This window comes from Octopus bimaculoides, chromosome 6 (genome assembly GCF_046866305.1).
Source record: "Octopus bimaculoides isolate indiv1 chromosome 6, ASM4686630v1, whole genome shotgun sequence".
In the NCBI taxonomy this organism is placed as follows: Eukaryota; Metazoa; Mollusca; class Cephalopoda; order Octopoda; family Octopodidae; genus Octopus; species Octopus bimaculoides.
The window spans coordinates 2,253,946-2,267,396 of record NC_142933.1 but is presented as its reverse complement, the minus strand read 5'-3'; the positions used below and the strand labels follow the sequence as shown (position 1 = coordinate 2,267,396).

The 13,451-nt window shown below is 37.0% G+C and overlaps 2 protein-coding genes across 2 annotated transcripts; one reads left to right on the top strand and one right to left on the bottom strand.

The window, feature by feature from the left end:
* Window positions 1–410: 410 nt before the first annotated feature.
* Window positions 411–4,903, bottom strand: LOC106872069 (uncharacterized). The gene is made up of 2 exons (XM_014918922.3): window positions 4,348–4,903; window positions 411–1,774 (listed from the first exon to the last, which is right to left on the bottom strand). Exon 2 carries the CDS (start codon window positions 1,670–1,672, stop codon window positions 560–562), a length of 1,113 nt encoding a protein of 370 aa, XP_014774408.2. The 5' UTR covers window positions 1,673–1,774; window positions 4,348–4,903; the 3' UTR covers window positions 411–559.
* A 3,517-nt stretch (window positions 4,904–8,420) lies between these two features.
* Window positions 8,421–12,915, top strand: LOC106872070 (uncharacterized). Its single transcript, XM_014918923.3, has 2 exons — window positions 8,421–8,713; window positions 10,463–12,915. The coding sequence occupies exon 2, from the start codon at window positions 10,589–10,591 to the stop codon at window positions 11,768–11,770; it is 1,182 nt and encodes a 393-aa protein (XP_014774409.1). The 5' UTR covers window positions 8,421–8,713; window positions 10,463–10,588; the 3' UTR covers window positions 11,771–12,915.
* The last annotated feature ends 536 nt before the right edge of the window (window positions 12,916–13,451 follow it).

The following is a 13,451-nucleotide window of genomic DNA, read 5'->3' as shown; positions in this document are numbered from 1 at the left end:
CTTCATCAGGTGTCTTGGGGAAATTTTGAACCTGGATTCTCATTCCTAAGGTATTTTTCGATGTTGTTATTATTATTCAGGTCACTGCCTGGAGTCAAACTCGGAATCTTGGGGTTAGTAGCCCACCTTCTTAACCACTATGTCATATGCCCAAGATACCTGATGAAGGCTGGAGGGTATATCTGCCGAAACGTTGTGTTAACAACAAACAAGAGGAGGTCAAATATCCATCAAATGTAAATAATGTAAATAATTCCTCATCTCTTAAATATAGAACCAAAATTAGGTTAATCAAAAAACTTCACCAATTCTACCATAAGCACTAAAGGAAACTTTTCCATCCAAGTCGGATGTTAATATTGAAGTTAAAACAATGATGATGCTTTACAAGTAAAACAAACAAAAGAATACATTGTAAATATATTTCTTTTTTTCTATTTATTTCCCGAATATATAAATGATTTATCAAAAATATTATAACTGTATGGTTTTAATAGTGCGAATAAATTTATATGATAAATGGTGATTTATAGAAAATGTTTCCTCACAAACCTCAACGTTAAATTTTCTCTCCATCATGAATCTTACGCTTATGCTTAGATAAATAACCCCTGCAAACAAATGATTTCCCACAAATATCACAGCTGTATTGTTTTTTCCCAAAGTGAATACGTGTATGTTCTCTTAAGGTGTTCTTATGTGAAAACTCTTGGCCACAGATTTCACAGGTGTAGGGTTTCTCTCCAGTGTGTGTACGTTTGTGTCTGGTTAAAGGACCATTTTGAGAAAATGTCTGACCACAGATTTCACAGTGGTGTGGCTTCTCCCCAGTATGAATACGTTTATGTACTCTTAAACTGCTTTTATCTGAAAATTCTTTTCCACAAACTTCACAGTGAAAAGGAGTCTCACCTGTATGAATACGTTTATGTATTGTTAAAATGTATTTTTCAGGGAATGCTTTGCCACAGATTTCACAGCGGTGTCGTTTTTCCCCAGTGTGAACACGTTTATGTCTTAACAAGGAGCCACTACTTGGACATTTTTTCCCACATACTTCACAGTGATAAGGTTTCTCTCCAGTGTGAGTACGTTTGTGAACTGTTAGAGAAGATTTTACAGCATAGGATTTCCCGCATATTTCACAGTGGTATGGTTTCGAGTGTACCCCTTCGTGATAGCGTAAGTCACTCTGATAAGAAAAAACTTTCCCACAATCATCACATTTATATGGCTTCTTCCCAGTGTGGGTATGTTTATGTCTTGTTAAATTACAGATTCGAGAAAATGTTTTGCCACAAATTTCACAATAGTGTGGCTTCTCCCCAGTGTGAGTCCGTTTGTGGGCCATTAAACCAGATTTTGCAGAAAATGGTTTTCCACATATTTTGCAGTGGTATGGTTTCTCTCCAGTGTGAGTTCGTTCATGCAGTGGTAAATAAGCTTTTGCAGAAAATGCTTTCCCACATATTTCACATTGGTATGGCTTCTCTCCAGTATGAATACGTTCGTGTACTATTAAATAAGCTTTTGCCGAGAATTCTTTCCCACATATTTCACATTTGAATTCTTTTTCCCCTGTATGAGTCCACTTATGAATAGATAATTTACAGTTTGTAAGTATTTTCCCACAAATTTCACATTTATAATGTTTACCTACTTTCAGAAACATTCTTTCAACAACGAGGCTTCAAAGTTAAATTACAGTTTTATTCTTCCTTTTCATGAAGACATCTGCAAGTAAATCCCTCTCTTAACGCCACCAACTTCTGACCTGAAATAAAATAAAATAAAATATGTGGTTACTAAATAGTTTGTATAATGTGTGACTTTTCAGACAAGGAATCAAATGTTAGTTATGCTGCTGTAACATATTAGAACTAACAAAAGTTGGAGTTGAGAAATTAAGCTGAAGGGATACAATGTTGATCTCTGAAGAAGGCATATTTGTTTTTATTGAAGGACAATGGAATCACCAAAATACTTTAATTGGTCCTTCTTGCTGAGTTAATGAGTCAAGAAAACAACAAAGAAAAAAAAAACTGATTGGAATGATGAAATATTTAAATAAACATCTTTTAATTTTACTTTCACATGACTAATTTTTTTGATTTTGCCAGCAGGAAGTTCACTGCCAAATAAGAAATTTGTACGAAATAACAAATGTTCATTTGTTTGTCAGAAGAATCCACAACCTCACTTTCTGAATAAAGAACTTTTCAAAAGAAGCTTTCCTATTACAGAGAAAGGTTTTGAAATTATTGAACAGAAAACTGTTCACTCTCTTCTACTTGTTTCAGACATTTGACTGCAGCCATGCTGGAGCACCACCTTAAAGGATTTTTTAGTCGAAGAAATTGACTCCAGGACCTATTTTTTTGTTAGCTTAGTACTTATTCTATTGGTCTCTTTTGCTGAACTGCTAAGTCATGGGGGATGTAAGCACACCAACATTGGTTGTCTAGCGATGGTGGTGGTGGTGGGGGTTGGGACAGACACAAAGACATGCACACATAAATACATACATATATATACAATGAGCTTCTTTCAGTTTCCGTCTGCCCAATCCACTCACAAAGGTTTGATGGGCCCAAGTCTGTAGTAGAAGACACTTGCCCAAGGTGCCATGCAGTGGGACTGAACCCGGAACCATGCGGCAGAAACTGTTATTTGTCCTTAGTATTATTCCTCTTTCATCAAGGTAGAGAGCCTTTATCCTTCCAACAGGGATCTTGGTTACAAAACCACATTTAAGTTTGAGCAACAATATATACTTTTTAAGACAATACTAAAAACTTGATTGAAATATGTTTTTTTGATTCAAAACATTATCCATGCATCTGTTTTCTCCATTCTGTGGGGGTAGAATCCTCAAGCACCCACTCCATAGGGTCCTGTCAGAAGCAACTCTCTTCTGGCTGGATACCCAAGCATAATGAACTGAGACTATGGGGTATTATTCAACCATCTCATTCTTGGTCTACCCCTAGGTTTCCTGCCAGTCAGTTAAGCTTGAAGAATCCATCTTGTGACATCCTAATCACATCTGTAGTGCCAGAGCCAAGACCTCTTAATGCATACAAGTAGCAGCTTGACCAGGAGAGACCCCCCCCCCTAATTTCTGAGCTATGCACCTCATCAAGTAATGTTAGTCCAGAGAACCCTGTTTCAGCTGCTTGTATTCACAATTGTACTTTCTTGATTATTACCAAAAATTTTTCTATAAATTTGTAGTTTACTAAAAAAAAGTCACATGTTCTGTTAATAGGCACACTGTTTTGTCCATGGTTCTTGCTTTCTGGAGTCCAAAACTCTAAGACTTGAACAATGAGAAATTTAAACTGGTGTCTATTCTTGGAAACCTGAGATTCGTTTTTTATTTCCACTTCCCAGGAATGACGAGTTCCATAAAACGTTTTAAATATAAGAACATTGCTGGGCACATGGAATTGTCTTTGTAGTAATAATGCCCAAGAGGATGTACACTTTCATAAATTAAATTCTACAATAATTTTGTCGTTTTGTTTGAATGTCTGTTGGTTCTGGGGTCATCAAAATGTGATAAGAGCAACTTATCCATGTATGTGAAGGACCAACTTTCACAAGACCCTCATAACCTCTACGAAATATTACTACCAAGATAAAAAAAAAAAAGTTTATAAAGGTTTCGATTAATTTATAATTTAGGCACAAATGACTTTTTTTTTTTTTTTTTGGTGGGGGGTAGTCGATACTATCGATTCTAGTACTTGATTGGCACTCTCTATTTTGACTCCCGGAGTGACCTTGACAGAATTTGAACTCAGAACATAAAGAGCCAAGAGAAACACTGCATGGCGCTTTGTCCCTAGCTCTAACGATTCGGCCAGATCGTCGCCTGAAGCTTTCATTATAAAAACTACCAATAAACACACCTAACACATCATCTCACTCCAGAAAACAAACCGTCAATTCCCCTTTGTCCATCCATACCGATTATCTGAGCACGTTAATCGTTTACACAGTATTTGTAAATAGACGACAGCTTCTGCTTTGTGTAAACCATTGCATTGTTCATACATTATAACTTGAAGTTTTGCGGTAGAAATAACGGGGGGAGGGGGGAGGGTAAAGAACACGTACGCCACCCGTTTTCGGCGTAACAAAAACCCTAACACTAAACACCGGCTGTACGTATTCTTTATTTTCGTAAGAAATAACGAACTGAAATACAAGCAGGAGTCATCAACACAAAATGACAAATTATCTGAGAAATAATTTACAGAGGAGAGACAGTCTAATGTATCGACACGGGTATTGGATCATTGATATTAAAAACATAGAAACAATATGTAAATATCATCTCACCTGAAAACAAGGTTCTTCTTATATTTGTTTGGGGGATCTTGGAGTACAACGCAACATCGATTATAATACTTTAGTAATAAGAATTTTAAACAAACGAAGACAGAATTTTTGTGGCTAAATCTCGACAAACACCAGGTTGAGATGAGTAATTTACGGCAAATCAAAGTACTTTATAGGATAGAATAACAAATAGACAATTACAGATCACAAGTTGAAGTCCTACAAGACACAATATAAATAAAAATGAGATGGTACGCTATACTCCAAGACCATAGACAGTCAACAACAACATTATATAATTGTCACTATACAGCTGGTAGATAGCTACAATATATATAATTATCACCATACAGCCGTAGATAGCCGATGTCTGTATATAATTATCACCATACAGCCGTAGATAGCCGATATCTATATATAATTATCACTCTAGAGCTCGTAGGCAGCCACATACTTTCCCGCTCTCGCCTTTCATTCATTTACAATGTTTTATAAAAACCAAGATGGCAAGATACAAACGAATTTCATTGGTCTGCTTTGATCATGTGACCGTAATGGATTACAGGCTGATACATACGAGTTCTAGGTTAAGGGAAATAACTCTCAATTTACACGTGCATCGATGTATACATATATATATATATATATATATATATATATATATATATATATATATGTGTATATGTTATCTTCGTTTCAGTTATTAGACTGCGGCCATACTGTAGCATAACCTTGAAGAATTTTAGTCGAAAGTATCGACCCCAGTATTTTTTTGTAAAATCTGGTACATATCTTAAAGGTCTCTTACCGGTTGCCAAGCGATGGTGAGGGCCAAACACATACATAAACACACACACACACACACTTATTCTTCTCGGACAAGACTAAAACATATAAGATAGAAACACACACGATAGCCTTTTAGACAATTGTATAACACAGAAATGCAGGCGCGCAATCCGACCCCGGGGATTCCTTCGATGTGTTGATGGGAGCCTACGACAGCACCGACGTATGTGATCTCAATAGACTATACATCCTGGACACCTTAGGGAAGAAGTTCGATCTCTGCAGAGATGATGCTCTGACCGTCTCTAGAGGAGCCAGTGGCTACACACGTCATCGGATTAGAAAGGACCTGATTAGCGCCATAAGTTCTATGGGACTCAAAACAACTATTGAGACCAACTTCATCACCGTGGACTTCCTAGATGTCACTCTAGACTTGGGTTCCGGTACACACAGGCCATACCGCAAAAGACCGCACCTCCTATATGCCGGGCCCTATCACCCGCAAAAGCAAACGCCGCCGGAACGTTGTTCGGTTTAACCCCCCACCACTTCTCGCACAAAGTCAAGACTTATCTTCTCATAACCTTTCTTTGTTGTTTCTCTTCTGAGTCTTTGCTGAGATCAGTAAGCCTTGCACTTCTCGGTTTATTCAGGCCACCCGTAAGTCTTCTTGAGAACTTCACAACCAGACTGTTTCATTTCATTGGTTGATGTATTTATTTTTGATGTTGTTGTTTAGCAGATGCTTGAAGGCTCTCTGTAATTATTTTAGGCCTCTTCCATCTTTTCTTCTAACATAAATTCTGTCAAACATCTTGACCAGCTGCAGGTCCATTCAAGATGGTTGCCTGTAGAACTCGGGAGTATAAATTTTTATTATCATTTTTATTATTGGAGCATCCGAATTCCGAAGCAACATGATGGGCGCCCCTCTTCAGAACATTCCAGGAAGTAGTTCCTCCCCTTGCTTGGAACTTTCTAGGAAGTAATTCCTCCTCCCTTTCCTTGGAACTTTCCAGGAAGTAATTCGCCTCACCATCCTCGGAACTTTCCAGGAAGTAATTCCCCAACTTCAGAACATTCCAGGAAGTTATTCATCCTCCCCTTCCTTGGAACTTTCCTGGAAGCAATTCCTCCCCTCCTCGGAACTTTCCAGGAAGTAAATCCCACCACTCCTCGGAACTTTCCAGGAAGTAATTCGTTCCCTCCCTCGGAACTTTTCAGGAAGTGATTCCCCCCTCCTCAGAACTTTCCAGGAAGTAATTCCTCCCCATCCTCGAAACTTTCCATGAAGTAATTCCTCCCCTCGTCCCCTTCCTTGGAACTTTCCAGGAAGTAATTCGCCCCTCCTCGGAACTTTCCAGGAAGTAATTCCTCCGTCTCCCCCTCCTCGGAACTTTCCAAGAAGTAATCCGCCCCCCTTTCCTCCTTATTTTTTACATGGATATGATAAGCAAGTCTTCATAAGTGTCTCTCCTGCTTATTTTGTCACATTTTTTCAACCAGCTCTATTGATGGCTTTGATAGTGTCACAAATTCCCCAAATTGTACTTAATTAACGATAGTTTTATTGGCCAATAAAATGTCTAATTAGTTATTATAGATATTTGGATAGACGCATCTATTTCATTAAAAAGTGGCTCTAGCCCATAAAGTTCTGAAAATACACTGTATATCTATAAATAAACTGTTTACATTTATAGTCAGTATTTTGTTAATAAATTTGTTAATCTCAAGATTAGATCAGGAAGAAATTAAAAGCTTCGGAAAGTTGAAGCAAAATGCTTCCTGGTGGGCATATCGGGAACTGAACAACTATGGAATAAATTATGAGACTTCTTTGTTTTATCGTCGTGAAGATGTGTGGCCTAGTGATTAGGGTGTTACATTAATGATCATGGTCTCGATTCCCAGATCTGGCGGAGCGTTGTATTCTTGAGTAAAACATTTTATTTCACATTGCTCCAGTCTGCTAAGCTGTATTCACCTTTAACTAATCTTCGGTTACGCGAAGACGCTACAAAATTTGCTCTTTTGTGAATATTACGTGAAAATCTTTGTAATACTCTTATAACTTTCTTTGTTTTTTTGTGAAACATTGTCTCCTAAAGTGCAGGTCACATTTTAAAAAGCCATTGTAGTTATTTCGGAGGACGTCGGACTTAGGAAGCACCAACAAGTTGGAATTTCTCCGTTTTGACAGGGATTTTTCAGATGCTTTTTTTCACGGTGTCCTTGGAAATGCTCTGGACTACCTCTTTAGTGAAAAAAGAAAAAAGAAAAAAACTTGCGAAAAATGATGTTTTTTTTTACGCTCCACCCCCAACCAATTTTGATCGATTTTGTGAGCACTATGTACAATGATTTTTTGGGGCACTACGCACTTAAAAACTATAATAGGAGCCTTTTCGGTAAAAAAAAAAAAAAAAGAAGTAAATATTCTTTTCTACTCTAGGCACAAGGCCCGAAATTTTGGGTGAGTGGACCAGTCGATTTGATCGACTCCCACTACGCAAATGGTACTTATTTTATCGACCTCGTAAGGATGAAAGGCAAAGTCGACCTCGGCAGAATTTGAACTCAGAACATAAAGACAGACGAAATACCGCTAAGCATTTTGTTCGGCTTGCTAACGTTTCTGCCAGCTCACCACCATAGAAAAAAAGAAATATTGTCAGACGAAAAGGAGTGTGATTAAAGGGAGAGTTGGTTGTTGTTTCTAGCATATCTCACGACCACCTTCCTCATTTCTTTCTCACTGTCAAGTATTGCTGTTTTTCAATATTTCCCCTCCATTAATAGCATAAACTCATTTATGCTATCAAAAAACTTTTTACTGAACATTTGATCTTTTTCAGCCCTAAACCTTATCGGTCATGGGATATGCTAGAAACAACAGCCAAATTTCCCTTAAATCACACACTCTTTCGTCTGAAAATATTTACTTTTTTTTTTTTTAACGAAAATGCTTCTCCTGTAGTTTTCAAGTGCGTAGTGTTCCCCAAAATCATTGTGCGTAGTGCCCACAAATCGAAAGGAGGAAATGGGGGTGGGGGTGTAACCCCCCCCCCCTCCCATCATTTTTCGGAAATTTTTGTTGCTTAAAAGATAGTTCAGAACATTTGCAAGAGCACCGTGAAAAACAAAAATTCTGTAAAGAAAATCCCCGTCAAAACGGAGAAATTTCAACTTTTTGGTGCTTCCCAAATCCAATATCCGTCGTTATTTCTGTTGAAAGCATCACAACAAACACACTCGTAAATTGGGAGTGATTTCCCCTTATGTGCAACTCTTCTAACTATAAACCAAAAAAGACTAAATGACGTAAAACGAAAACCGGAGTTGATTGATTGATTATATTTTATAAGATACCAGTCATATACTACGACACCTACTCTACAAAATCCTTCACTACATACATCCATTATGTCTTTGGTATTTTCACAAAGAAGAACTTCTCCTGAAATAACTTGAGAAACAGGAAATTCTGAGTAGTGACAGTTGGCACACTCACACTTACGTGCGCGCACGCACTGATTGATGTTAGGAAATTTAAAGAGATCGATACATCGAGGTGGGTTATTGTCTGTTTATGTTTCGTCTTTCTGCTTGATATAGTTAGTTGTTTCCCCACTTGAGATTGATACAGTAGAATTTGTTATGTTAATCTTTCTGTTACATATTTCATTATTATATAATTTATTTCTTGAGAAGTAAATTATTGATTATCATTTATATTAGTGCGATTCGAACTAGTCTATTCTCTCCAGCTTCTTTTTAACCCCGTGTTAATATTAAACATGTTTTTTTTTTAGCTCTAGGGCTCATTATAGACCGGTTACCCGGTATCCATGCCCTATATAAGCGACCGAGATAACTTAGGAAAGTAACGCAATTAAAACAGGGGCCAACAATAACGAGAGAAATAAAACCTTCCCTCAATTAACGAAAAGAATAGGAAAATGAGTCAAAACAGTTTATTCATTCATTTATCTCTAATTTCTGTTTTGAACATCGGAAATTCCGATTGAGCAGACGAAAATTTTCTAAATGAATTGATGTTGTTCCTCTCTTCACTTTTACTGATACACGCGCACATATTAATCTTTGGAAACTTTTTAACAAACCAAATTCATGTTTTGCTCTCCCATTTCACCCCTATCAAACATAAACATCGCTTCGTGTTACTTTTGTTTTATAGTACCTGGGGTTGGACATTTCAGATTCACATTATAGGCAGAATCACTCAGCATGGAACTATAGTATACACAAGAGATGCAACTCTTTAAATTGTAACATTCTTGTAGATATTCTTTTCTATTCTAGGCACAACGCTCGATATTTTGGGGGAGGGGGGCCAGTCGATTAGATCGACCTCAGTACGCAAATGGTACTCAATTTATCGATCCCGAAAGGATGAAAGGCAAAGTCGACCTCAGAGGAATTTGAACTCAGAACGTAAAGGCAGACGAAATACCGCGAAGCATTTCGCCCGGCGCGATAACGTTTCTGCCAACTCGCCACCAGTGACTGGGTTATGTATATTCCTGTCTAGATTGTGCAGTGATGTCTGATGAAATGGTTTGGTTATATTATTATAAAATGTAATACATTAATAAACAAATAAATAACTATTTTTTTGGAAACATATGTAACATAACTGAACAATTTCTCCCATTCATATATATCATCATTATTTAACGTTCATGTACCATATTGGTGAAAGCACATGGCTCAGTGGTTAGAGCGTTGGGCTCACAATCATGTGGTAATGAATTTGATTCATGGGCTGGACTGTGTTGTGTTCTTGAGCAAGACACTTTATTTCACATTGTTCCAGTTCATTCAGCTGTAGAAATGAGTTGTGACGTCACTAGTGCCAAGCTGTATCGGCCCCTTTGCCTTTCCCTTTGGATAACGTCAGTGGTGTGGAGAGGGGAGGCTGGTAGGCAGAAAATAGTGAGCCTGCTAATAAAAACACAAGTCTAGTCATGTTATTTCCATGCTGCTGTCTGGTTAGGGTTAGGGTTACTATTTTCAGTAACAAAATATGTTTTAAATCTGTGAATAATTGGTCAACAGTTAAGAGACTCTATTGTAACAGTAGCAAGAGTAAGTTTGTTTTAATATTTCCTTACAAATAAAATTATTGTTTTCACGTGAAGTCATTATCATTTCTGAGATGCTGAAAGGAGTTGACAATTGTGATTCTCTTGTCTTTGATTCTAGAAACCTTTGAGATACTTTTTGACATTAGTCACTTCTGTAGAACTGGTAAATACTCATTATATAACTTATTGATAGTATTTAATATTTATTTCAGAAAATCTGTTTGAAAGAGGATTTTTCTATGGAAGATGCGAGTGTTGGAAGAGAAATTTAAATGTCTTCATTGAAACAAAGAACAAAAATTGTAAAATTTTAACCTTCAAGTTTCAATACTGAAAGAATGTCTGAGGAAGTGGTAACATATTGCAGATGTGATACTTGTGGGAAAAAATGTAACTTATCTGTTTGTGAGTGCACTCATACAAAGGAAAATCCATATCACCGTGAAATATGTGAGGAAACATTTTCTGAAAAAGCTAATCTAACAGAACATGAACATGGTCTCACTGACAAGAAAGTGCATCATTGTGAAATATGTGGGAAACAGTTTTCTCAATTTAGTACATTAACACGGCATAAACGTATTCACAGCGGAGAGAAACCCTACCACTGCGAAATCTGTGGCAAAGCATTTGCTGAAAATTATTTTTTAACATTACACATACGTACTCACACTGGAGAGAAACCATATCAATGTAAAATCTGTGGAAAAGCCTTTTCTCAGATGAGTCATTTAGCAGGACATAAACATATTCACAATGAGGAAAAACCATACCACTGTGAAATGTGTGGGAAAGCTTTTTCTGAAATAAGCCTTGTAAGGAAACATAAACGTCTTCACAATGAGGAAAAACCACACCACTGTGAAATATGTGGAAAAGAATTTTCCATTAGTGCCAACTTAATACGACACAAACGAACTCATACTGGGGAAAAACCATATCAGTGTGAGATCTGTGCGAAAACATTTTCTGAAATTGGTCATTTAACAAGGCATAAACGTTTTCACACTGGAGAAAAGCCACACAATTGCGAAATATGTGGGAAAGCATTTTCTACAAGGGGTAATTTAACAGTACACAAACGTATTCACACTGGGGAGAAACCTTATCACTGTGAAGTTTGTGGGAAAGCATTCTCTGATAGACGTTATATATATGTACACAAAAATACCCACACTGGAGAGAAACTATTTCCCTGTGAAATCTGTGGGAAAGCATTTTCTCAAGTTGGTCATTTGAAACGGCATAAATATATTCACACCGGGGAGAAACCATATCACTGTGAAGTTTGTGGAAAAAACTTTTCAAACAGTGGCACCTTAGTAAGACATAAACGTGTTCACACTGGAGAAAAGCCACACCACTGTGAAATCTGTGGAAAAACATTTTCTCAAAATGGTGCTTTAACAAGTCATCAACGTATTCATACTGGAGAAAAGCCATTCACATGTGATGAATGTGGGAAAGCTTTTTCTACAAAAAGGTATCTTCGAAGACACGAACATGTACACTCATATTAAAAAGAAACCATTTACTCATCATAATTACTTAAATATGCTCAAAGTCATTCATACAAGTAGAAGACTGTTAAGATATAAATTTTGTGGGAAAGGATTTTCTGATTCCAATGACTTAGGAAGCACAAATATAATTTATTTTGGGGAAAATAGGTTTACCATTATGAAATTTGGTGGAAATCATTTTCTCCAACCAATCACTTATCCATACATAGATGTCTTTTAGAAAAAAACCGATTTGGCTGTGAACTTTCAGAGAGAATAATATTGGCTGTTAATCACTACATGTGACTGTTAAAATGTTGTATTTGCAATGTATAAAAAGTATTCTATGGAATTATGGTAAATCTATTTCTAAGAATTGTTATTTAGGGTTGATGCCAGTGCTGCCTGACTGGCTCCTGTGCCGGTGACATGTAAAAAGCATTATTTGAGTGTGGTCAATGCCAGTTCTGCCTGATTGGCCCCTGTGCCAGTGGCATGTAAAAATCACCCACTACACTCTTGGAGTGGTTGGCGTTAAGGACATCCACCTGTAGAAACCTTTCCAGATCAGATTGAAGCCCGAGTCCTCAGTCAAACTGTCCAACCCATGCCAGCATGGAAAGCAGATGTTAAACGATGAAGTGTCATTTGTACATATGTATAACAAGATAGTGTATGACTGCTGCTGCTGCTGTGTTATCCCTGAATAATGTTTGAGACATTATTGTGGCTGTCAAGGCAGTGAGCTGGCAGAACCATTAGTGTGCTGAACAAGATACTTAGTGGTATTTTGCCTGTTGCTACATTCTGAGTTCAAATTCCAGCGAGGTTAACTTTGCCTTTCATCCTTTCAGGGTTGATAAATTAAGTACTGGGGCCGATTTTATTGACTAGTCCCCTCCTCCCAATATTCAGGCCTTGTGCCTATAGTAGAAAGGATTATTGTGGCTGTCATCCTAACTTGAAACTGAAATCTGAAGTCATGCTCAAAATTCAACTGGAAATTCTTTGGATTAGAATATCAAATTCTTTTATATGATACTCACCTTCCCTGGTAACCTCTGAGATTTTGAGAAGAAATTAAAAAATTTTTCTCATGTTTATATATTTTAATGAATATTATGTTATGTTGATGGATAATAAACATTATTTTGATATAAAAATCAGGTGCATTTTTATGATTGTTTGTCGTGACTTATGTATGACGTTATACATTTTTTGAGCTAGCATGTTCAGTCACTATTTTCACATTACAAACAACACATCCATCAATGAGTTGTGATAATATTTTATTCAATATGCATAAATCAAGTCATCATGTTTTCATCTTAATCTAAGATTTACTGATCTATTTTCCTCTTTGCAACAAGATTTAAAATTGGATTGCTTGGTATTTGATACTGTTGCTACATCAATCTTCCTCAGTTTATGTCACTTCAACTTCTACATACATTTCTTTGCAATAATGTATTCCACAAGAGAAAAAGGAAAGCTGTAATTTCAGGACAACATTGTAATAAATTCTAGGCACTCATGACAAAACAATAAACTTAGGTTTGCAGCCACCAACTACAAATTCCCCCCCCACCCCCAAGTATGATCTCCATCATGTCCAAATCCTTTGTTGGTATGTCTTCTAATTATAAACTACAGACAGAGTAAGGGTAATGGAGAATTTACAGCATAGCAGCTTGCACAA

Coding starts and splice junctions, on each gene's coding strand:
- LOC106872069 (XM_014918922.3), bottom strand. CDS start 1,672: ATGTTTCTGAAAGTAGGTAAACATTATAAATGTGAAATTTGTGGGAAA.
- LOC106872070 (XM_014918923.3), top strand. CDS start 10,589: ATGTCTGAGGAAGTGGTAACATATTGCAGATGTGATACTTGTGGGAAA.